The sequence below is a fragment of the Equus przewalskii genome, chromosome 30, assembly GCF_037783145.1.
Source record: "Equus przewalskii isolate Varuska chromosome 30, EquPr2, whole genome shotgun sequence".
In the NCBI taxonomy this organism is placed as follows: domain Eukaryota; kingdom Metazoa; phylum Chordata; class Mammalia; order Perissodactyla; family Equidae; genus Equus; species Equus przewalskii.
The window spans coordinates 31,471,646-31,495,442 of NC_091860.1; the positions used below are offsets into that span (position 1 = coordinate 31,471,646).

At 46.3% G+C, this 23,797-nt stretch overlaps 1 protein-coding gene across 20 annotated transcripts in view; it reads right to left on the minus strand.

Annotated features, from left to right (window-relative positions):
• Positions 1-19,770: 19,770 nt before the first annotated feature.
• Positions 19,771-23,797, minus strand: part of WDR37 (WD repeat domain 37) — an 81,865-nt gene continuing 77,838 nt past the window's right edge. For all 20 annotated transcript variants that reach the window (XM_070601061.1, XM_070601058.1, XM_070601051.1 and 17 more), the window contains one exon: positions 19,771-22,934. In XM_070601061.1, coding sequence (XP_070457162.1) covers positions 22,803-22,934 — 132 coding nt within the window. In that variant the 3' untranslated portion in view covers positions 19,771-22,802. The remainder of the gene's footprint in view (positions 22,935-23,797) is intronic.

Consider the following 23,797-nt stretch of genomic DNA (forward strand, 5'->3'; position numbering starts at 1 on the left):
ACCAAATGCAACGTGGAATCCTGCATGGGACCCTGGAACGGAAAAAGACATAGTGGGAAAACTTGTGAATCCCAAAGAAAGTCTGGGCTTTGTTAATACTGACATGTCACTGTCAGTCTCTTGGTGTCAGCAAATGTACCACAATAATATATGCACCATAATAACAATAAATAAATGTACTAATAAAAAGTCGTGCAAAATGAACACATTAGGAAAACTGGCTGAAGGGCGTACAGAACTCTCTTTATACAACATTTTCACCTTTTCTGTTAGTCTAAAATTATTCCAAAATAAACAATACATGAAAAAGAAAATGAGGTTTTAGCAAATTTTCAAATTCAAAGTCAACACAAAAAAATTAATTATACTTGCTTTTATGAGCAACAAATACTTTAAAAAGCTTTTAAAACTTTTTAAATACCATTTCAAAATATCACTTACAGGAGTATTAAAAATATGAAGTACCTAGGAATAACTCTAATAGTAAATCTTTAAGATCTTTATGGAGAAAATGATAAAATTTTATTATGAATCATTAAAAATAGGGGCCAGCCCCGTGCCCAGGACCTGGAGGGCACAGCTGCCAAGGAAGAGCAGGAGGGAGAGTTGCAGAGAGCCACAGGAAGGGCTAGGAACCAGGCCCCATCCACTCCTGCCCTGGGCTCTCTCGTCAGTTCCTCTTGTCTGCAGCGTTCAGCACACACACCACACACGTACACACACATGCATGCACATACCACATGTACACACACATGCACACCACATACATGCATGCACACCACACAGTACACTTGACTGCATGCGTGAATGCACCATATGCATGCACACACCCACAACACAATGCATATGCCACACGTGCACACACGTGTGCATGCCACATACATGCATGCACATGCATGCACACCACACGTGTACACATGCATGCATGCACCACACACACCCGTGCGTACACATGCACACACTTCAGACTTTGACTCAAGAAACGCTGAAGAACAGCACAGTTAGAAGGGTTTTTCTCGTGACCGCAGAAGAGGGCACATCACAGCGCACATTAGACAAGGAGCCGGTAAGCCTTCTTTCCCCATGCTCTGCTCCCTCCTCTCTCTGACACACCCTCCCTCTCCTCCAGCGGGCGTCCCTCCGGGGTCCCTCCTTCTCCTGTGAAGGGCTCAGCACCCCCACCCCTCACTCCAGAGACCCACCGGATCTTCACCTTGAGAGAGAGAAGGAAGGGTGGTTAAGGCTTAGTTTTCTTTCGCAGGAACAGCAGTAATTGTCATTTTCCTTTCTTTTCCTTTTTCTTATTCTTTCTGCTTATTATGGACATTTCCAGGCACACACAAAAGCAGGAGAAGATAATGAGCCTGTTCCCACAGCTGGTTTCCATCGGTGCCAGCTCCCAGCCTGTCTCCTGAAATCTGTGTCCCTCTCTGATCTTTTGATGAAATACCCCATGTCCTACTGGCGTTTGATTCTGAGAAGGAAAGTCTGACAGAGGTTGGGACTGCGGCGACTAATTCTACTCAAGAATGCTATAGCCTTTGAGGGACCAATCCTATTTTTAAAGCGTCATAATATTTGGAAGTGGGAAAGATTAAACCGGGGTCTGGTGCACACCCCTTTGGTTGCTCATCTCTGAGAAGGTTCTTGAGCTGCAAGAGTCCTCACATCCCAGGGGCCAAGTTCTCCGTGGCTCCATGAAGCCTCAGGGCCTTGTTTTTATAGGCACAGTGATGCCCGGCACAGGCCCTCTGGGGTTTGTCTGATCTGTCCTCCTGGTGGTAGCCCATAGGCTTCCTTTTCCTTCTCCCGGGCTCCCACTCCAGGCAGGAAGCAGCCCTCCTCCTGCCTCCTGAGTCTTGCACTGGAGCGGCTGCCCCAGGACAGGGACCTCGTTGCCTGTCCCCAGTGCCTCCACCGCGGGCCTGTGGGAAGGAGGTGCTCCAGAAAGGTCCAGTGAAACTCCTGCCAAGACAGACGCACAAAGTGCCCATGTTTTGGCTTCATGAGATTGCGTGAGGAGTTGAAGAAGGGCAAGTCACCTGTGAAAACTCCACTGGCGTTAGTCGAGTGAGAAGGAGCTTCCAGGGAGGGCCATCTGCTGGCTGATTCCCACCTGCAGCCACTTCTGGCCTTGGCCGTCTGCACCTCTGCTCTCTGGCCCCCTCACACACCTGCGGGAGCCTGGGGGTCACTTTTTGCCAGGCCCGTCAGGGAATTTCTGAAATCCAGCCTGGCAATTGGCTTTATTTTGAAAAATGATGCTGCATGGCATCAGCAGCTGTGCATGGCTGGGGGTTTTGTGTGTGGTGCCCAGGAATAGGAGGGCAGAGCAATTCCAAGACCGAGCTGGGGCCACCGCATCCCCAGGCCCCGAAGAGGGCAGGTGCACCAAAAGCAGCCTGGTGGCTCTGGGCTGGTTCTTGCTACAGGGAGCGATTGTGCCGGGGCTGTGAGCAGTGGCTCTCACACGCCAGCATCCGTGAGAGCTCTCGCTTAATTTCACCTTGGGCAGGTGCAGAATTACGTCCCACAGGGAAAAATCCTGTTGCTTAGAGACTTCCCTCAGGTCAGAGTGACCACATGGAGCTCCTTGTTGGACCAGCTCACGAGCATCGGAGGGTGCTCACTCTAAGGCACTTTCCCGACTCTGAGTAGGGACCCTGTTGATTCATCTAAGAAGAAGAAACCGCAGCACAGACTGATGTGGTAGCGTCCCAGGCCTTCCAGTCGGAGTGTGAACTCCCGCAGATGGGATGCGGTCCAGCGGCCATGAACAGTCCTCGTGTCAGGACATATAGTTAGTGGATAAGAACTACCCTTATTCTGATACATTAGTAAAATAACATTAGAAGAACAAAAAGCTCCCAGAAACATTTCTCTAAAAAAATTTAAACTACTTTTAAACTGAAATATCTACATTTAACATCTACTTTTAAACTACCATATCTACAAAATGGTGCCTTAAACATCTATGTATGATTTAAACATAGATTATAACGCAGTATTTAGACGGGGGAAAAGGTACTTCTCCTGGAGTTATGACGGAGAATGTCACCAGCAACTGGACCTGCCCATCTTATTTCCTTCCTCCTAACGGTGACGCTGTCGACGTCTGTGACGATGATTCCTCTGCACTTTGTAGCTTTAACGTAAATGTCCTCCTCCAGCGGCGATCGCTGAGCCATGCCTGTGTTTGAAGGTCCTATAAATGGAACTGTGTGGTGTGCTTCTTCTCATTATGCTTACAGCCTGCCCTTGAGGACACACACAGTTCCCACCACATGCGTCTAGGCTGCAGCAAGACCTATTTGTATTTTCAAAAGCCCCATGACTTGGAAGGATTCCTGAGAAAAGAGCACAGCCAGCCGCACTGGGGAGAGAGCCTCTCACAGATGGAGATTACACAGTAATTCTGGGGCTGCAGACACGGGGCACACAGGAGGTGCTCGGAATACAAAACCCACCGGAAACCAGGACTCATGCCCAGGACGGGTACCATCTCTCATCTCCTCAGGACTTCTGTGACAGGACCGTGTGCACGCTGCACGTTGAGTGGAAAGCCGGGTAAACACATACAACGTCCTTCCAACTTCATGTGAAGATACTCAATTGTTATCACAGGCACCCTCTGAGTGAGGAGCTTGTGAACGACGTTTCTATAATAATACCTTTTACATTCTAAACTAGGAAAAATCATTATTTCCAAAATATCAGTGCCAGTGTCATTAAGCCAAGGGAGTGATGGTGCTTCGTATTCTACTATGATGCAATAATACAGAACATTCCACTTTCTGTAAGATGAAAGTCATTTTAAATGGAGGAAACATCCAAGGACGTCCCTGGACGCGACCTTGCTTCCCGTCACACTGTTACTGCTGGTGCAGCCGGTGCCCACTTCCGACTTCGGGGGGTTTACCTGAGGGGCTGGTCGAGATCTCAGTTTTTTCCCAGTTTAAAGCCTCGGCATTGTTCCTATGCGACCAGAGCTCCCAGGCAGCTAACTCACCATGTTCCAGGGAGTGTGGAGACCCTGTTTCCGAGCTGCTGGCCCTCCGCATGTGTGGATACCTGCCAGTCCTCGGCTGGAGAACGGACCCTAGAAGCCCTGGCAGGGCCGTGGGTGGAGGCTCATCTCTGGAAGCCTGAATTACTGTGGTGGCCACCCCAGACCTTGACCTGGTGTCCTGGGTGGTGCCGTCACAGGTGGCAGAGGAGGTGGTTGTCCCAAGAAGGAGCCAGGCTCTAGAGGGCAGATCTGAAGTGGAACCCGGACAGTCTCCTTGGCAGCTGAGTGACCCTGAACAAGACGTTCCTCTGACATGAACACAAGGCCCACCATGTCCACATACGTCACTTACACAGGAGGAACATATCACCCTCGCAAGCCTGTCTCCCTGGAGAAGCAGCATCAACAATGATCCGAGTCTCCAGAAGAAATCACTACGAAATTCCGTGTCCATCAGCACAGCCACATGCAGCTCGGGGAAGATCTTGGAAGGATCTCGAATATAGGTGACATTGTCACGGGGTCACAACGGCAGAGTGTGGAACCGGCCACTGGTCAGTTTATTAGACTAGAGAGTAGTCTGTGAACCAGGTCATGACCTGAAAACCCAAGTGGACAAACCTGCCAGACTGCACCCTCCGCTGTCATCCCTTTGGTTGGGAAGGGGCTGGGTGAGAAAGGGCTAATGCGTCAACTCAGATCTGCCACAGCTTTTTAAACGACACTCATGTGCACACACACACACATGCACACATATGAACACACACATGCATGCATGCACACACACTCATGCACACACACATGCATGCATGCACACACACACACACGCACACACACACCCTGCCAGGATGCATGTCCCAGAGACAGCTCAGTCAGATCATGTCCAGGTGTCTGAAACGTCCCTTTGTCACCCGAGGCTATTCAGCAACCAGGTCCCTTCCTGACAGCAGCCTGATGTCCTCAGGGTCCACCTGTCCCTGGTCATTTATGGATGCAGTGGGACCATTTCCCACCACAGAAGCCAGAAGGTCTGGACAGAGCTGCGCTCCCCCTGACTCCTGGGAAGGGAGGCGGGCATGCGAGTTACCCTGGACCCATACCCACTCGCCCCCCAAGCTCAGTCCTGAGCTAAGGAACAAGGACACACCTTGACAGGACCCTTTCTGCTGAGCGCTATGGGAAGTGGCCCCTTGATCTCTGAATATTTGCGAGCTCTCCCATCAGCCAAGCCGGCAGTGACCCGGGGGCCCCTGACACCCGCACAGCTCACCCTTCACCACTCACCAGGGCCAGCTCCTGTCACCCGCATCCAGAAGCCCCTGGTGGTCACACCGCCACTGTGTGTGGGAGAAGTAACGCTGTCATGGGAACTGACATCATTGAGCATGCTGTCCCAGGTCTCAACGTGACCACTGTCCTCAATCTGTAAGGCCTCCACCAGAGGCGGCACGTTTTCCCAACCAGACCTGTGTTATACTCGCCAGGGCCTCTTAGACTTACAACTAGGAACCAGCGTGTTAGCGGGACACACTGGACACATGGTCGCACAGGACAACGCACGGCGTTCACCGGTGGTATGAGAGAAACAAAAGAACCTGATTTTAGAAAATCCAGAAGGAAAGTCACTCTGGGACAAACTGTCACCGATATGCAAGGCACGAGAAGACGGGGCAGCGGGGTAGACCCAGGGCCACCTCAGTCCTACACACTCTCCCTTCCTACCAACACCCTGAAAATTGTGAGAAGAAAGGAGAAACAAGCACTGGCCCATTCAAAGCAGTGAGCTACGACCCAGGTGCAGCACAGGCACTGTCGGGAGGCTGCCGGCACTGCTCACACGCCTCTCAGAGGCGAGGCTCCCTCACCAGCCGCCACCTCAGAGCCCCAACCCGAGAGTGGGTCTGCGTCTACACCGTATGTTTCCTATCACACTCCCGGGTCTGCTCAGTGCCTGGACACCCCGAGAAACACCATGAGCTGCGCCTCCCAGCATATTTCCCCCCCGCACCACCCTAAACTGCTCAGGGGAAAACAAAGTGAGCGAGACCCCCAGCTCTTCCCCTGACCCCCAAGAATTCAGGGCGGCGACACACTGCCATTCCGCGAAACGGGGCTTTGACTGTGAGTCCAGTTGTCCCTGGAATCCGCCACGAATGCAGTCCCCACCGTAACGCGGGAAGTCCCGGGTCACGTGGGAGCACGCGGGCCGACATCTCCGCAGGTGCGCCTCCTCACCTGCGCCTCCTCACCTGCGCCTCCTCCCACGCCGTGGGCGGCGGGCGCGCCGGCTGACACCCCCCTCCCGCCCTGTCCCGGCGTCAGACTCCTCCTCCGAAAGCTGTGGGCAGAGGCTGGGAGGGCCTGCTGCTCCGCAGCTGTCCAGCTGGGCTAACTTTCTGGAAGCAAGAGGCCCAGCAGACAAGGCGTCTGGACAGGCGACCCAGCCACCGAGACCCCAGCAGGGCCCTCGCCTCCGACGCGGGGCGCACCAGCCCGGCCGGGTCTCCCAGCGCAGACCCCACCCGGGACCGGGCGCGGACGACGCCCGAGGGCCCGGCCCGGAGCGGAGGCGGGGACGCGGGACGCAGGGAGCGCCCACCCCGTGGAGCCAGGCGCGGGGTCGGCGCGGGGAGCGACTTCTGGGGAGCATCCCCTCCTGGAAGGCGGCTCCAGCGCCGCCTGTGTCACAAGTCATAGCGCCGCGCACTTGGCATTCGTGCGTGTTACCGGGTGTCACTTCCTCCTCCACCAAACAGGAGCCACCGCGTCCCAGTCCCCGACCCCCTCACCGGAGGGCTGAGAGTCACGGGGCTGAGCCGGCAGCCTCTCTGTTTCCCTCTCCTCAGGACCTCCCTCGGGGAGGACGGGGAGGAGCGGATGGAGGAGGCAGAGATGAGGTGGATGCCCAGCTGGGACCTCGGGGGGCGCGGGGGTGGCGCTGAGGGGTCAGCTCGCGGGCCGGTCCTAGACGCAGCGTTGGGCCCTCCGGGCGCGGCCCCGATGCACAGCAGCTCTGCGGTGGTCCCGCCGCTGCGTGCGGGCGCTCCGCGTTTGCAGCGGCCTTTCGGGGATGACCAAGCGAGAGCGCGGCTCTGGAGGCCCCTCTCTGTGGCCGCAGGCTGGATGAGTCCGCTGCCTGGGCTCGTTGCTCCAACTTCCACAAGATGCAAAAGTGTGTTTGAGCCCAAAGTTTTGGACACCTTCTTGCCAGTTCAGAGAATGGGGTTTCTCCCCAAGTTTATTTTGGTTAATAGATGGAACTGATTTTTTTATAAAAACTATTTTACTTTTTAAACATTATTGATTTGGAATTTTTCAGTCTGCCTATTAGTGTATTTTTGGATGGATTATGACTGAACTTTTTATTTTAATGATTGTTCAGAGCAACTCCAGACCCTCTTTCCTTAGTGAAGCACCAAGAAGGGAGCTCCTTGGAGTCCAAGAGTGCATGTGACTGCTTTTACTTTTGAGAAACTTACAAGGAACAGCCCCTCAAGCTGCGGAGGGCACTGGACCTTCAGCCAAACCTGGCCAGGACTCGGTGGCTCAGACCACTGGAGACTGTGGGGCGCGTCATCAGCAACATTACACACACACTTGAAATCTGAAATCTGGAAAACTGAAATCATCACCTTTCTTTCTTCCCCAAACAGCTGCTGTTCAATTTCTTCCCAAACTGCCTCTCCCTCCTTGGACCTCTGCTCTCTATCACTGAATTTTTTCTGTCTCTCCTCTCCCCAATTCAATGCCTCCCAAAGCTATGACCAGTTCCTATCCCGTCCAGTCTCTTGGCCACGAGGGCTTCTCCCCTGCAATCCACCAGAGGAGTCCAGGACACAATTCTTCCCCAGGAATAATGGTGGCATCCTCCTTTCAGATGCCCAGGAAACCCCGAGAACTCTAGGTGGTTCTCACCAATTCTCTTCCCACATTCCAATCACCTTTTGTTTTCACGATTACCTGTACAATCTCTCAATTGAAAAAATACCATGTACTATTAAATGCTGAACAAAAAGTCTCCAAAAAAGTGTGCCAGGAGCTGTGAGAGATTAAAAAGTCAGTCATCAAATGGCAAATAAACATCTGTCCTCTCCTTATAGTGTCTCTTTTCCTTCCTGTCTTTGTGCCTATACAAGGAACTGCTCTCCCAACAGAACCTTCGATGGCGTCTCTCCCTCAGCACACCCCCCCCGCCCCAACCATCCTTAGATTCAGATCCCCCCCAGCGTCTCTTCTCCCCCTCCATCTGTCTCTGTCTCTCTCTGACTCTGTCTCTGTGTCTCTCTCTAACTCTCTGTCTCCCTGTCTCTCTGTCTCTTCTCTCCCTCCATCTGTCTCTGTCTTTCTGTATTTCTCTGTTTCTCTCTAGCACTCTCTCTCTCCAACATACACATTTTCCTTGCACACACTCTTGGGCCTCAAAAGTCAAGTCACTGCCCTGGTTTCTTCCACTCAAGACCACCCTTGAGTGGTCAGCATCATGAAGACACAGCTGACCTTCAACGGCTTCCCTCTGCGATTCACCTGTGCTCCCATCCTCCCTCTGCGATTCACCTGTGCTCCCATCCTTACGAGACAAGTGAGAAGAAGTTAAAAAAGGTCAATGGAATGGTAATCTCTTAGGATCTCCGTTTAAGGCACAATGCTGTTCACTTCGATATGTGTATTGACAGATAACAGAGGGGATTTTGTCTCCAGAAGGCGTCGCATATGGGCAGCCAGTCTGTATCCAGACAATGGTGTTCTGCTCCTTGCAGGAGGAGACCCACCCCAACACAGAAAGCTGCTAATGCCACATGTGAGACAGGAAAGCGTCATGAATCAGCGTCTCGTGGAAGGACACCCTTTCTCCATGACCCTGCCTGGAACAGTACGCGTTACACAGCACATCATAAAAATAATGTCATGTTTACCAAAGAAAATCGTCAGATACAGAAGCAAAAGCACTTTTCAGGGCTCAAAACAAAAATCAAGCCACTGTTTGGATGAATTCCTCTGTGCTTCTAAATGCTCTGTGGAAAGGTTAATGAAGGAGGCTAGGTGGGCCTGAGGGGCTGTCCTCAAATCAGCGCGTCAGAGTCAGGGCGGTGTTCCCAGCGGTTTTCAGAGAAGTTGTTGATGGGCATATTTCAAACACCACCCCTGCCCTGACAGGCCAATTACACTCTCACAGAGCCCGCAGGCAACAAATCACACACTCCTCGCTCAGTGGCTCGGCTCCTCGCCTCTCTCAGGGCCGCTGGCCCTGCCCTAGCGAGCTGAGAAGGAAATGACACTCTCCCAGACAACCAGGAGGAGCTGGGGACCGACAGATGAGCCCAAACACAAGACGGAAGCGCACAGAAGCAACACGATAAGCGCCACATCTGTCTCCATCAGGTAGAGGACAGAGTGGCCACAATGACGGGAAGCCAAGCCGCTTACAGAGAATTTGCAAGGAGGGTGGCAGTGGCACAGTCAAGGGGAGGAGACAGCCACTCGGGAGGGACTCGTGCCTGCTGGAACCAGGGAGTTTCCGAGTGATAAGGAGCATTCGATCTGGGAGAGCAAACAGAAAGACATGGAAGCGAGAGCCGACATTCAGCAGAAAACCAGATAAATGAGTGTTTCAAGGCCCAGAAGACATCTTGTTTGTTTGCAGTATTTTAAACAACAAGTAAAGAGCCATTCGTTTCTCCTTCTTTCCGCTCTTTTTCCAACACACGGCTTGTCTGGTGCCCAAACGTCACACTGTGGGGGTGAGACCAGGAATTCAATAAAATGCCTCAGGGAGAATTAGAAACTAGGAAACTTCCAATAATCGAACCAGCGGTTCTGTTCTCCCCAATGACTGAGAATTGCAGCAAATGTGTGAACACACTACGAGGGAGCCCCGCCACCACCCCCACTCCACCTGCCCCTCCTCCACCTGTTCCACCCCTGCAGCTGAATTCATCTCATCCATGGCTGAGGCGTTTCCTAAAAGTGCAGGTCCTTTATTTAGACTCATATTCCCAGGTGAATTCTTTATTATCACATGAACCACACCCCCTTGAAAACTGGTACTTCAGTAAAGAGAAAGTTGAATAACATTATAATATTTAAGCAATCTTGCAAAAGTCTTCAACATTTGGAGAGATATCTGAGCTCCCCACATATATTGCAAATTTCCTTAGAACAAACACCATATTTTAGGACTCGGATGATCACAATAAATTGATAACAAATCTCATTTTACAGATATGGAAATTGAGACCAAGAGAACCATTTGCTCCTGTTAAAACTTTGTTTAATTTGGAGAGAAAAAGAGAGATAATACAGGTCAGTAAATACATTTTTAGAGAATGGTTAAAGATTAACAAGTGTAAAACAAGAAGCTTATTACGAAGCCTGGCAGATGTTAACATGCTATAAACACATGGAGGAGCTCAGAACTACACTGATATTTTAATACATTATGTAATTAATTTTGATCATATTGTGGTCATGGAAAGGAAATTAAGGAGTAACCTAAAATTTACACCAGCTGAGACAGGCAGAATGATGGCTCCCCAAAATAGCCACGTGCTACTCCTCAGATCCTGTGAATGTTAAATTACACGGCAAAGTGGAGTCAAAGTTGAAGATGGAAATAAGGTTGCCTTAAATATATACCATTTTTATTTGTGAAGTGTACCTGAATGAAGCTGGGAAAAAAACCCAAAAAACAACGAAGAAAGGAGCAGGGATAGAGACAGGTGCAGCTGGAGCAGAGGGAGCCGAGGGACGCCTCCACAGTGTGCGCGTCCCTGCACATGTGTGGGTGTGTGTGCGAGGGAGGGGAGCTGGGGGGGGTGCCATACCCCAGGGTGGATCAGGAAAGGCACCGGAAGGAGCCCAAGGTCAAAGACAGCCACTGAACCGCCTCTGCGGACCCTGCAGCTCTGCCCAGCAGCTCGACACCCAACTGATGCAGCACATGGGCCGGAAATGTCTCTCCCGTCAGTCAGGATCAGCGGTCTCCAAATGGTCGAGATGGTGGGAGAGATTCCTCCTCCTTATCTCTCCTCGTTCCACAAAGAGACTGCCAGAGCCAATCAATTGAACAAAAGATCAGCTATCCCGGCCAGACACTGATTTGCAGAAGGAACTAATGTGCAGATTAAAAACGGACACTGCTGAGGGAGGCATTTTCCACCTGTGATATTTGACGACACTGATAACTACCATAGTAACCCACACCTGCCTTCCGCCTCCCTCGCACCAGTCTTTACAGCTGGTTACTGAGGCCAGGAGGGGAGGACGGGGCCCGCTTTCTGAGGCTCCACAGAAGCGTGGTTCCCACACTCCACAGGAAGTCAGCGCTTCCACATTTAAAGTTAAATTGATTTAAGAGATGCTACTCACTATCTAGGAGTGGGAAAATGGTTGCTGTCTTATTTATTAAAAACCATTTTTCAAGGGCCAGCCCAGGGGCTTAGTGCTTAAGTTCCTGTACTCTGCTTTGGCAGCCCAGGGTTTGCCGGTTCGGATCCTGGATGCAGACCTAGCACCACTCATCAAGCCATGCTGTGGCAGTGTCCCACATAAATCAGAGAAAGATGGGCACAGATGTTAGCTCAGGGCCAGTCTTCCTCAGCAAAAAAGAGGAAGATTGGTAACAGATGTTAGCTCAGGGACAGTCTTCCTCACCAAAAAAAAACATTGTTTTTCAGGACTTAGATAAATTTACTGAGGAGATGAAACAGCCTCTCACACAGTAAGCAGAAAACCACCAAGTTGGGTGAGTGCTGCTCTTCAGGTCAGGATAGGGGGAGAGCCTCAGTGGGAAATCACAGAGCTGTGTGCACTTGCATCGGGCACGAGCAGGGGTCCCAGGATGGCGGGTGGAGGGGAGGAGGGCAGGGGATGGTGCCCGGAATCTTCTACATGAGTGTATTAAATGCGTGAGGTCAGCACACTGCAGGTGCAGTCGCTTTGTCAAATCGTTTCACTTTCCTAATAGCCCTTCATGACCTCCTTCCCAGCAAGCATCTGAGGGCACCCATGAGCTAGGCCGGATGCTCTGGTTCCTGACAGGTCTCACAAGCTACATGACAGTACAAAATATACCAAATACAGTAAAGTGTTACCAATATGATGATGGAGGTTTGGAGGGACTGTCGATGTTATTACTACAGATTCCACAGATGACAAGGGAATAATATCAGCAACGTTCTGCCAATAAATTTAACAGTTCAGGTGATGTGAACACATTCTTGAAAAACAAAATCTACCGAAGCTTACTCAAGTAGAAATAGATAACCTGAATAACCTTACATCTGTTAAATAAATTTAATTTATAGTTAAAATCCTTCCCACAAAGAAAACTCCAGGCCCATATGACAACTTTAGTGAATTCTACCAAACCTTTAAGGGAGAAATAATAGCAATCCTCCAGAAAATTGAAAAAGAAGGTGGCTTCCAAACTCATTCTCTAAGGCCTGCGTTACGTTAATAGTAAAACAAGAGAAAGACAGTACAAGAAAACTACAGACCAATGTCTCTCATGAACACGGACACAAAAATCCTTAAAGTAATAGCAAACCAAACCCAGCAGTGTAAAAAATGACAAAACGCAAAACTGAGTTTAACATTCATAAATCATTAACATAAATCATCATACTAACAAACTACAAAAGAAAAATCACATGATTATCTCAACAAACACTAAAAAAATGCTTGAAGAAAGTCCTACATTCATTCCTGATAAAAACTCTTCGGCACAATTAGCAGAAGGGAAGTTCGTCTACTTGATAAAGAACATTTGTGAAACCACAGCTCCCGTCATCATGACACTGAAAGCTCTCTCCTCTCCTTGCTCTGGCCAGTGCAATAAGACAAGGAGATAAATGGCAAGTGACACGATTGCCTTTGCAAAAATCTGACAATCTATTTAAAAAGCTGTTGGAATTAAGATGTGAATTTAGAAAACCTTCAGGATACAAGATAAACGTACTATTCTCTCAGTTTTTATTTGTCTGAGAAAGTCTTTCTGTCTTCTTCACCTCTGCAGGATACATGCCCCAGAAACGAAATTCTAGGTTGGTGGCCTTTCAAGACTTTAAATATTCCACTCTGCTGGCGTCTGGCTTGCACGATTTCTGTGGAAAAGTCTGACGCAACTCTTATCATTGTTGCTCTGTAAAGAAGGGGTATTTTCTCTGGCTTCTGTCAAGACTTTGCCTGTCTTTAGTGCTCTGCAGTTTGAATAGGATGTGCCCATGTGTTGACTTACTAGCGTTATCTACTTGGTATTCCCTGAGCTTCCTTGATCTGTGGTTTGGTTTATGTCATTAATTTTGGAAAATTCTCAACTATTATTTCAAATCTCTTTCCTGCTCCATTCTCTCTTCACCTACTGTTCCCATGTGTGTTACACCTTTTTGTAATCATCCCAGAACCCTCAAATATTCTGTTCTGCTTTTTTCATCCTTTTTTCTGTTCGCTCCTCAGTTTGAGAAGTATCTGTTGACTTACCTTGAAGCTGTCTTGAGGGATTTGTTCCTTGGCCATGTCCACTCTGCTAAAAGGCTCATCAAAGGGACCCTTCATTTCTGTTATGGTGTTTTGTATTTCTAGTATTTTTTTCTTAGCGTTTCCATCTCTCTGCTTACATTACCCATCGGCTCTTGCATATTATGCACTTTTTCCATTAGAGTGCTTACCATGTTAATCATAGTTGGTTTACAATCCTGGCGTGATAACCCCAACATCTCTGCCATGTCTGAGTCTATTGTATATTACAGGAGCCTGTCGATGTGGTGGTCCGGTGAGGGGACAGGAAGTGTCCTGCAGTCCTGTGATTAGGTCTCAGTCCTTCTTCGAGCCTGTGTCCTTGGGCTGGAACCTCCACAAGTGCCTCCCAGTCATTTTTCCCCTTTAGTGAGACAGGAAGGCTCGAGGAGCTGGGGCTGCGTCCCTGCCCTTCCCCACGTCAGAGACGGCTCTGGTGAAGCTTTTCCCTTGGTGAGGAGGTGTCTGTGGTGGAGACAGCTGTGGGCTTAATTCGGAATGGCTACTCTTCCCCTCCCCCGGAACAAACATGAGGGGATTTTCCTCTGGTCTTCATGACGGGAATTCGGTGCTCTAGGAAACACAAGCTACGGAAGTGTGGCGGCCCCTCAGCCTGTGCCTCAACGGGTTTTACTCTCAAGCACGCCCACACTCGGCCTCCAGAAGTTCATCAAGTTTCCATCTAAGCGCCCCACGATCCCCGGCCCAGCAGCTTCTGTCTCTCATGAGCTGTTTCTCTGGCTCCACCCGTCTGTGTCCAGCTCTCAGGGCAGCAGTTTGCCCTCTGACCTCAATCCTCTAACAGATCTAAGAAAAGTCATTGATTTCAGTTGGTTCATCTTTTTTCATGTTATGAGGGAAGGAGAAATAACTTCTAAGCTCTTTACAAGTCAGAGCAGAAACGAGAAGTCTCCAGTACAACCACTTTGGAAAACTCCATGGCAGACTCTCAAAAAGTGAAAAATATTCCAACCATATGGTCCAGCCATTCTACTCCTACGTATGTACCCAAGAGAAACAAAAGTATGTGGATACAAAGACTTATACACAAATGTTCATACCAGCTTTCTTCGTAATAGCCAAAAACTGGAAACAATCTAAATCCCCATCAACAGGGAAAAGGACAAATGTGATATATCCATACAATGAAATACTGCTCAGCAATAAAAAAATGAGTTGTTGATACATGCAAAAAACATGAATTAATCTCGACAATTTTCCTGAGTGAAAGAAGACGAAAATAAGTACATACTGTATAATTGCATCTATATAAAATTCTAGAAAATGCAAATTAATCTCTAGTGACAGAAAGGAGACCAGCGGTTACTGAGGATGCACGGTGTGGAGGGGCAGCAGAAAGGGAATGCGAAGAGGCATGAGTAAACTTTTTTGGGTGATAATTGCATTATCTTGATTGTGGTGATAATTTCATGGGTGAATATGTCAAAACTTACCAAATTTTACACTTTATATATGTTCAGTATATTTTATGTCAATTTTATCACAATAAAGCTGTTTTTAAAAAGAGAAAAAAATAAAATGAGCTTCATATAACACTAGAGAAGAATTGGTGATAGAATATATATAATTAATTTTATCAATGAAAAAAAGAATGAAGTTTACCAGTAGGATATTTTTAAACTATTTATTGAGAATCAATCCAGAGCTAGAAGACATCTGTAATGCATACACATTGTAGAAAACACTTTCAGCAAATACCCCAGAAATTATCCACCTAGCCAAATAAATGCTGTTTTCTCCAAAACACAGACTGAGAGAATGAAAACTCTTTTTCTCGTACGTGGCCACTGCTCAACATAATTTTTGGACTGGCTCCTGGATTTGAAATTATCTTCAGTCCCAGTTTATGAGCAACGTAAGAAAACAACTTTTATTGTTTTATGATCACACCTGGTAAGTGAAATCCTTATTACATTTCCCATTTTAAAGCTACGATCTCCAAAATGTATTTGAAAACAACCCAATTTTGACACAGGGAAACACAGTCTTTTTATAGTTTCCTTAGTGACTGTTTTTTTCAAGAACATTATCTTGGAACAAAATTGGCTTTGAGTTTCTTCCTATGGAGTGTACACACTGACTGAAAATTGAACATTTTTAGAATAATAAAATGACATGTTTATAAGTGGAAAAAATATCTGAAATGAATAAAATATGGTTATGCAATGATAAGCTTGAAACTGATACAATCAAAAGTATTACTATAAATGCCCCCGTGTTACCAGCATTCACTTTATCCACCTTAGGAAAAGCATGAACTTTCTCTTTAGAATTTTTTCTAGGACTCTTTTAATTATATAATGTTGGATACACTAAAGGAGTATTGGTAAATGTATTTAAGTTATGAAGTATGAAAATAAGAACACAGACTTCATCCACCATCCAAATTGGGATCTGGACATTGCCAATTCTAGGCTTTCATTGACCCCACCCTCTGCCTCTCACTCCACTCACCACTCCTGGCCCAGAGAACATCATGCTGAATGTGGGGTTTTCATTCCCATGTCCCAAAATATGTGCCCATAATTATATAAGCACAGACTACGATTTATTTACTAGTCCCGGTCGATGTGCGGTTGGGTTGTTTCTGGTTTGGTGCTGTGACCTTGCACATATCCCCAGGCACACATGTGCTAAAAGTTCTTCAGGACAGCGGCTCTCACACAGGACAGCACAATCACACGTGGGAGCTTGTTTAATGCTGATTCTTGCGTCCTATCCTGAGAGATTCCGAGTTAGCAGCTCCAAGGTTGGACTCAGGCGTCTTCATTTTAACAGACACATCAGGTCTCCAGAATCACACTTTAACAAACTATGTTCTAAATATATGCCTAGTAATCGCTGGAGTGGAGGGTATGCACACACCCAGACCTACAAGATTTCCAATTTGCTGTATTATTTTACAAATTATTATTCAAACTAAGTATTTGTAAAAGTTCCAACAGCTTATATGCCTGACAGACTTTTTCCCAGTCTAATGGTTGCAAAATGCCATTTCATTTTGGCCTTAATTTTCATCTTCTTGATTTCTATATTTACTTAATTATTGGCTACTCAAGTTTTCTCTTTTGTGACATACCTTTTCACATCTGCTGCCCAATCCCCAATTCTCCCACAGACATGTAGAATGTTGTTTTCTCTACTCTCCTGGATAGTAACCCTTTGTGGGTTACACATGTTGCAGCTTCAACTTGTGGTTCATCACTTCACCCTTTCTACGGGATTCTATGATGCACATCCTTTAATTTTAATACGGTTGAATGTATCCATCTTTTCTAAGATGGTTAATGCATTTTTGGATAGTTGTTTAATAAACCCAAAGCCATAAAAATATTCTTTTTTAAAAATGTTACTGTTTTTCCTGTAACATTCAAAGCTGGAATTGATTTTCTTTTGGTGTGAGGTAGGGATTCAAATTCATTTTCTTCCATATGGATAAGCAGTAGTCCTAGAACCACTAATAGGCCACTTTCTCCCCACTGGTCTATGATTATATGAGCTGAAATATTTCAAGTTTTCACACGTGTATGAATGTGCCCCACTGATCAATGTGTCCATCCCTGTACCACCCTTGATTTACTACAGCCCTGCCAGGCTTAAGGTGAATCTCTCTCTCCTTTTTCTCCTCTTTTCTCTTCTTGGGCATCTTGTTAACTCTGGCCTGTGCCCTTCCAAATAAATTTAGGAACCAGATTCTCAAGTTCCTCAAAAAATTCTAGGGTGATTTGGATTAGAACTGCATTGAATCTACTTGCCAATATGGGGAGAACTGACATTTTTACAATATTTACTATTCCTTTTAATGAACATAATGGTCTCTCATTTTGTCTTTCTTAATGTCTTTGTTAAAGTTTAAAGTATTTCCATGGATGATTTCAAGCCTCTTTTTATTTTTGTCATATTTTCCTCACTAACTACCTTGTGTGTTTTTATTGCTAGCATAAAATGAGAACTTTTCAGATACTGGGTGATCTATTTCAATGGTTCTCAAATTTAAAAACTATAGAAAGAAATACACCAAAAAGTCACTTCTGCCCAGTTCTTATTTACCACATTTCCCAAACCCCTTACAGTAACCACTTTTAATCGTTTATCTTTCCAAGGTGTTTTTGTGTGTATGTGGTTACCCTCAAAATTTTACTATATATATTTAATAACTTAAAGACTAAAGTTAATCATATTTCAATCCCCTAGCCAAACAAAAATAGAATTTAAACCACTAACTACAATCAGACATAATTTTACAGGGATGTCTGCTGGCATGTTGGCTAGGGGATTGAAACCCTTCTTCGTGACTTTTTCTTCTTACACTATCTCCTCAAGAAGTTCCATTAGGGAAGGTACACTGGTGAAAACCATTTTTGTTTATTCCAAGCTATGTTTATTTCACACTCATTTCTGAAAGACAGTTTTGCTGAGCACACAATTCTCAAGGGAAGATCCTGACAGCCCAGTTTGGGTAGGTGGAGCCTAAATGACCCCTCACACAGAACCCACACGGGCAAGGGGTGGACACTGCGCTCAGAGTGTGAGAGGAAGTGCTCAGTGGTGGTGACTAAATGCCCAGCAATACAGGGAACAGACAAATTCAGGTACTGAAACCTAATAACTCTAAATTGTGACTGAAATTTCCTAACACATCCAGTTACCTTTTTTTTTTCAGGGAAAAGTCCTTCTCAGCAGTTTAGGTTGTGCTTGAAACATCCTTTGGGTAACTAAGCCTGCAGTCAAAGCTCCACGCTCGCAGTAACAGCATTTTCCATAAGTGCATCCTGAACTTCGGAGTGAAGAGCCTTTCTCCCAGTAAGAACCACCTGTTCAACTTCCAAGTCAGACCTCAGCCACACGTTCTCCACCCTGCTGCCCTGGAACCTCCCTGCAGCCGTCTTCCCCCTGGAATACCCCGGGCCCCTCGGTTGGTCCCAAGGCAGCCGGTGCACATGGAGAAAACCCGCTAGTGAGACATTCCTCGCCCTGGCACGCTCCCCTCCCACTACGCTCAGTCACGCTGTGTGCGTGGCGTTCCCCTCACTCCTCTTGTCGCCATTTCCTGACGCCTTCGGCAACCTTCAGCCTTCGGATTAGATCTCCTCTCTTTACAGATGCCTCCTCCACCAAACTGTCTGAAGCAGCTCCCCATTACTCTACCACAGCCCATAACCATCAACGGGCACCACCTGTTGAGCAGCGCTCTCAAAGCTCCAAAAAGCTGCTTACTCTACTTTCATTTTGACCAAAGGCTGTGTAAAGAGTTTTAACAAGGGGCCGGCCCCAGGGCCTAGAGGTTAAGTTCGCGCACTCCGCTTCCACAGCCCAGGGTTTCGTTGTTCAGATCCTGGGTGTGGACATGGCACCGCTCATCAGGCCACAGTGAGGCAGCGCCCCACATGCCACAACTAGAAGGACCTACAGCTAGAATACACAACTATGTACTGGGGGGCTTTGGAGAGAAGAAAAAAGAAGATTGGCAACAGATGTTAGCTCAGGTGCCAATCTAAAAAAATAAAAAAGCTGTTTTAATAAAGTTAATTTGAAACTATACATCTACCCGATTTCATTTTCAGCTTCTTCCCACCATACTATGGACTATATACTGTGTTGCACATAGCAACTGAGGTGTTCCCAATTTTTGGAATAATTTCTTTAACCTCTTATTAACGGAAAACAGAAAACCTATGGATAGTAATATGGGAGACACGTCTCAGCAGCATTTTGATGAAATCATAGGAATACAAGTCTTGCCTGCTTGATTCTTTATACCAATTTGTGAACTTTTAAACTTAACTGAGGATTAATTATGAAATTTGCACAACAATCTCATGTTTTCGAGGAGTCAGGAAAGGAAGTCAAGTAACCAGTGAAGACTTCCTACCCTCTGGGGACTGAATGTGGCCCCAGTGCCTGTGCAATGCAGGCTGTGACCGCGCAGGCAAGGGACTCCCAGGTGGAGCTTTGATCCCCGATGTGCCCACATCCACCACCACACTCCGTGCATGTGTGTAAGAACACATGGGAAATAAGCAGCTACCACCAATCCTGGTTTGCATCCTCCCACAGAAAATAGAGCCTTACTTTCTGTAACTGCAATTTTTTTACGTTTCAAACAAGCTTAACTATAATAAGAACAGAATAAGTGTCTTATGAAACTCTGAGGAACTCTGACAAATGCCTGTATTATGTCAAATTGTTAATGCCCTTCAGAAATTCTTCAGCTGGTGATTCAGGAATGGAGAAGCATAATTATGTATCATTTAATTTTAGCATGACAGACAGAAAGAAAATACAACACAATTCATCTTTTAAGTCTAAAACAAATTTTTCAGGTGGGCAATGCTATAATTAATTTGTTCAGTTTCTACATCATTGTGATGTTTAGCGGCCATTAACAATGTTTCACAAAGCAAAACAAAAAACACAAAATAAAACAATAAAAAAGAGACTCCTAATAACATAAAACTTTTACAATAGTAATTACGGAACATGGATTTTTAATGAATTTCATATTGCAATGAAGACATTGAACACTTAAAAACAATTACATCAACACAATAAAAACACTTGCTTCTACACAACACTTATAAATGCATATTTTCCCCCCAAAGAAACTTGTTTTTCACAGATTTAAGCAACAAATCATTTACATAAGATTCTTCAGATTCCAAAATATGTACAGAATTTTTGACTCTACAGAAACTGATGTGCAGTCGCTGAGAAAAAGAGTGTTGCCTTGTCCAACAGCATCTCGTCTATGAAATTCTCCATCAATATATGTTTTTCAGTAACCACCCATTTTCCTTCCATTATCAAATGAAATTCTGGACATGTCAGCATATAGGACAAAACCACTCCCATCTCCAAATACTATTTCAGATGAGATGACATGTGGCTGATAACATGACAATGTCAGTCACACATGTGCACAGATGCACATTCACGCAGGCACACACATCCATGCACACGCACACACTCACTATCCCCATCTCCTTCATGACTCCTGAAAACACCACCACTATGGCCACAGCAGCAGCTGGATGGAATCACGTCAGAGGACGACGCGGTAGTCAGCTGTAGCATGTCCTGCTCCTGAGAAGCTATTGGAGCACCACGCGGCCTTCCGTCCTGGTGCAGATGAGTGAGGAGGGTGGCCCCTCCACTTAGCGAGAAAAGGTGAGCAGCTGCTGGCCATGAAGGGCGCTAGTCTGCACAGAACTAAAAGGCCATCACAAACATAGACCTAAAAGCTTCAAATTTTTTTAATCTGGCAGAGATCTGGTTCTTAAGTTTGACTTAGCTATCTGTATACGTTTTTCAATGTTCCTAACAATGATTCTAAGACACCCAGACATTCAAATCACATCACAAAAGGAACACAAGCCTGTGGCCGTGCAGCTTATCACTCCAAGTCGTCTGTGGTCACACCTTCAGGGTGTGGGGCAGTAAAGGAGACGTGGCCACCAACAACTGCCCTGAGAACACTCGGGAGAGCAGGGCCTGCCACCTGACGTCCTAACCCGCCTCAGTGACAGGCCTGACTTCGTTCTCAAACAGTGTGGTCGCAGGACTGTCAGACTTTAAAAATACAACAAATTCTTGAGTTTTGAAAATAAAGTTCCTCTAAAACATCTGTTGTTTGTCCCTTAGCTAGCAACCTCAATAGTGCACTATGTCATTACTGGTTTCTCCTGGTCCCGTCTTCCCTTCCAGGCTGTGGAAAGCATTTCAGAATCATTCTGAACAATTCGGGGTGGAGTTCCTAAGATCAGCTACTGCAGGACCTGAGCAAAAGGAGCTGCTAAGGAGGCACATCCACTAGGGACGCCCCAGCGAAGGATGGCCTGACACTCTGCTTATACCACCTCTCACTGAATGGCACTCCACCAGCTGCCAGCTCCAGCTCCCGTGTCACCCCAGAACAGGAAACACAGAACGGGGGTCGCCCATGATGCTTTTCAACGTTAGCTTCTCGTGCCTCTCTCCAAGAAGCCAGTCTCCAAGCAGACACATTTAAAGAGTAAAACTACGAGGCACAGAGCACTGAGATGCTTTTATCAAAACCCTAACTCAACAAGAAGCATGAACTCACAAACACCAGAAAACAGTGGCTCCTAGGAAGGCAGGAGTGATGGCCCACTCAGACAGTGAGAGGTGTCCCGCTACTGAGACAATAGGTCTTGAAAAGCTCATGGAAGAGCCTTTCACCTTCAGGACACATCTGCTGTGACTGTCTTTCCTGCCTTCTGAACTGAATTCTGTGTTCCAGCTGTTAAGTCAAAGTGCTTTCACTAGGCAAGAGTGAGACTCCCACTCCCAAGTTTTCCAAGTACATTTTTGAGGTAGTACTCATTTACTTGCATTGTTGGCTCTCAAATACCACCTAGGAAGTGAACCCATTTAGAAATATACAAACCAAAGGTGTAGAAAATACATAAGGATTTGTTTTCAGGTAGCAGGGCTTTCTTAAAAAGGTCGAGTCACATTCAATGGATAAATCATTTGAAACTTCTAAAAACTGTTTATAACTATAGCTCTAAACTAAAGTGCTTTAAATTTTGCTTAATATCTTAAATCAGTGATTAGAATAATTATATTTTTTAGAATTTGCTAGTATGAGACCTCAGGAGATTAAAATGATTTTCTATAAAAAGAGCAGAAACTTTTTCTTTTCAAAAGAAACTCTCTGAATGTTGCAAACTCAACATTCCATGCTATTTTTTTTAATTTCTGAAATCCAGGTTAATCTTACAGAACTGTAACAGAACATAGAGTTGAAGTTGAATTACAAGATAGCACGTCCTAAAACTTCATGTGGAAGTAAACATGACATCTTTGACCACTCCTGCCTTCAGGAGCCAATGCAAATGCAGCTCTGCAGTCTTCCCAGGCCAAGGTAGACGTGTATAATTACTCCAGAAACCAACAGACTACTTACACCTCACAGTAAGTACACAGGTTCACATTTAACTCACACGAATGTAATGCCCTCTGTCATCTGTCAAATGCCAGTAACATAACACGTGACGTGCTCCAGGGAGGGGCTGCATTTCTACTGACCAGAGGATGCCAACACACACAGGACAATAAAAACACGACCACACATTTTTCTTTACATTTCATGCAAGCTGGGTACAATGTGAAAAGAACATATACAAATCACCCTTTTCAGGGTCCAAGTCTCACAAAAATGGCTGATCAATATGAGAAAAGCCTGCACCAGTCACAGGTCCATGGCAAACTACAAGACCTAGGAGCGCCGGCGACGTTACTTCTCTTGTAACAGCGCAGGGATGTTTATGTTCCAGCCAATGGCTTGCCTGTCAAACCCACACGTGAACAGGTTGCACACGGGGTGGTCCTCGCTCCACGCTGAGCAGCACACCATTCTTCTGTGGCCCTATTACCAATCACACAAACCAGAATTAGTGTATTATTCCTGAAGCATGAGAGCTACAAAACCTCAGCCAAATTAACAACTACATCACTCACAGGGACTAAATTGAAAAAAAAATTTAACACACAGTATTAGTCAAAGTGAGCCCAAAATACTAAGCACAGCAAAGGGCTTTCAGGGATGTGCTGGGGGTGGAAAGGCCAGGATGAAGTGAGCAAGGTCAGACCACACAAGGAACTCAGGGAGATCCCACCAAAAGGACTGTATGAGTCTCTGTTTAGAAAATGACCAAGCTTACAGTAAGACAGAAATAATAAGTAACCAACTTGAAATTTCTTAATGAACAAATGAGGCTAGATGATAATGGGGAATAAATTAAATGAAATTCACTCAAAGACCTTGAATATCATTTTAACAAATAGGTTCAAGTAATAAAGAAGACAGAAAAATACATTTGGTGACAAAAAAAGGAGGATAAAATAAATGGCCTTTCAAGTAGATCTCGGCCACCTTCACGGATTTCAATCAAATCTCAGAATGCTGGAAAAAAGTATTGCAAAAATATTTGCAAAGTTTCTAGTGTGATCTATTTGGCGTAGCTGTGCAGAGATGTAAGCAACTCCTTAGGACACATTCTTACGTTCTAAATCAACATGAGAGCTCTAACACGCTTTCACTGTAGCATCACATAGGAAAGCACGAGGAGCAGGACTAAGACCTGACAGGAATTCAGTAAGTCGAAGAAACACCCAATGTGCTCTGTGCAAACCCTCCCGTGAAAAGTGCTGCCCGCACGCCCAAGAGAACAGGACAGGCCGCTCACGAGCATGTCGACGGAAGCCCACAACCAAGGCTACACGAGCTAT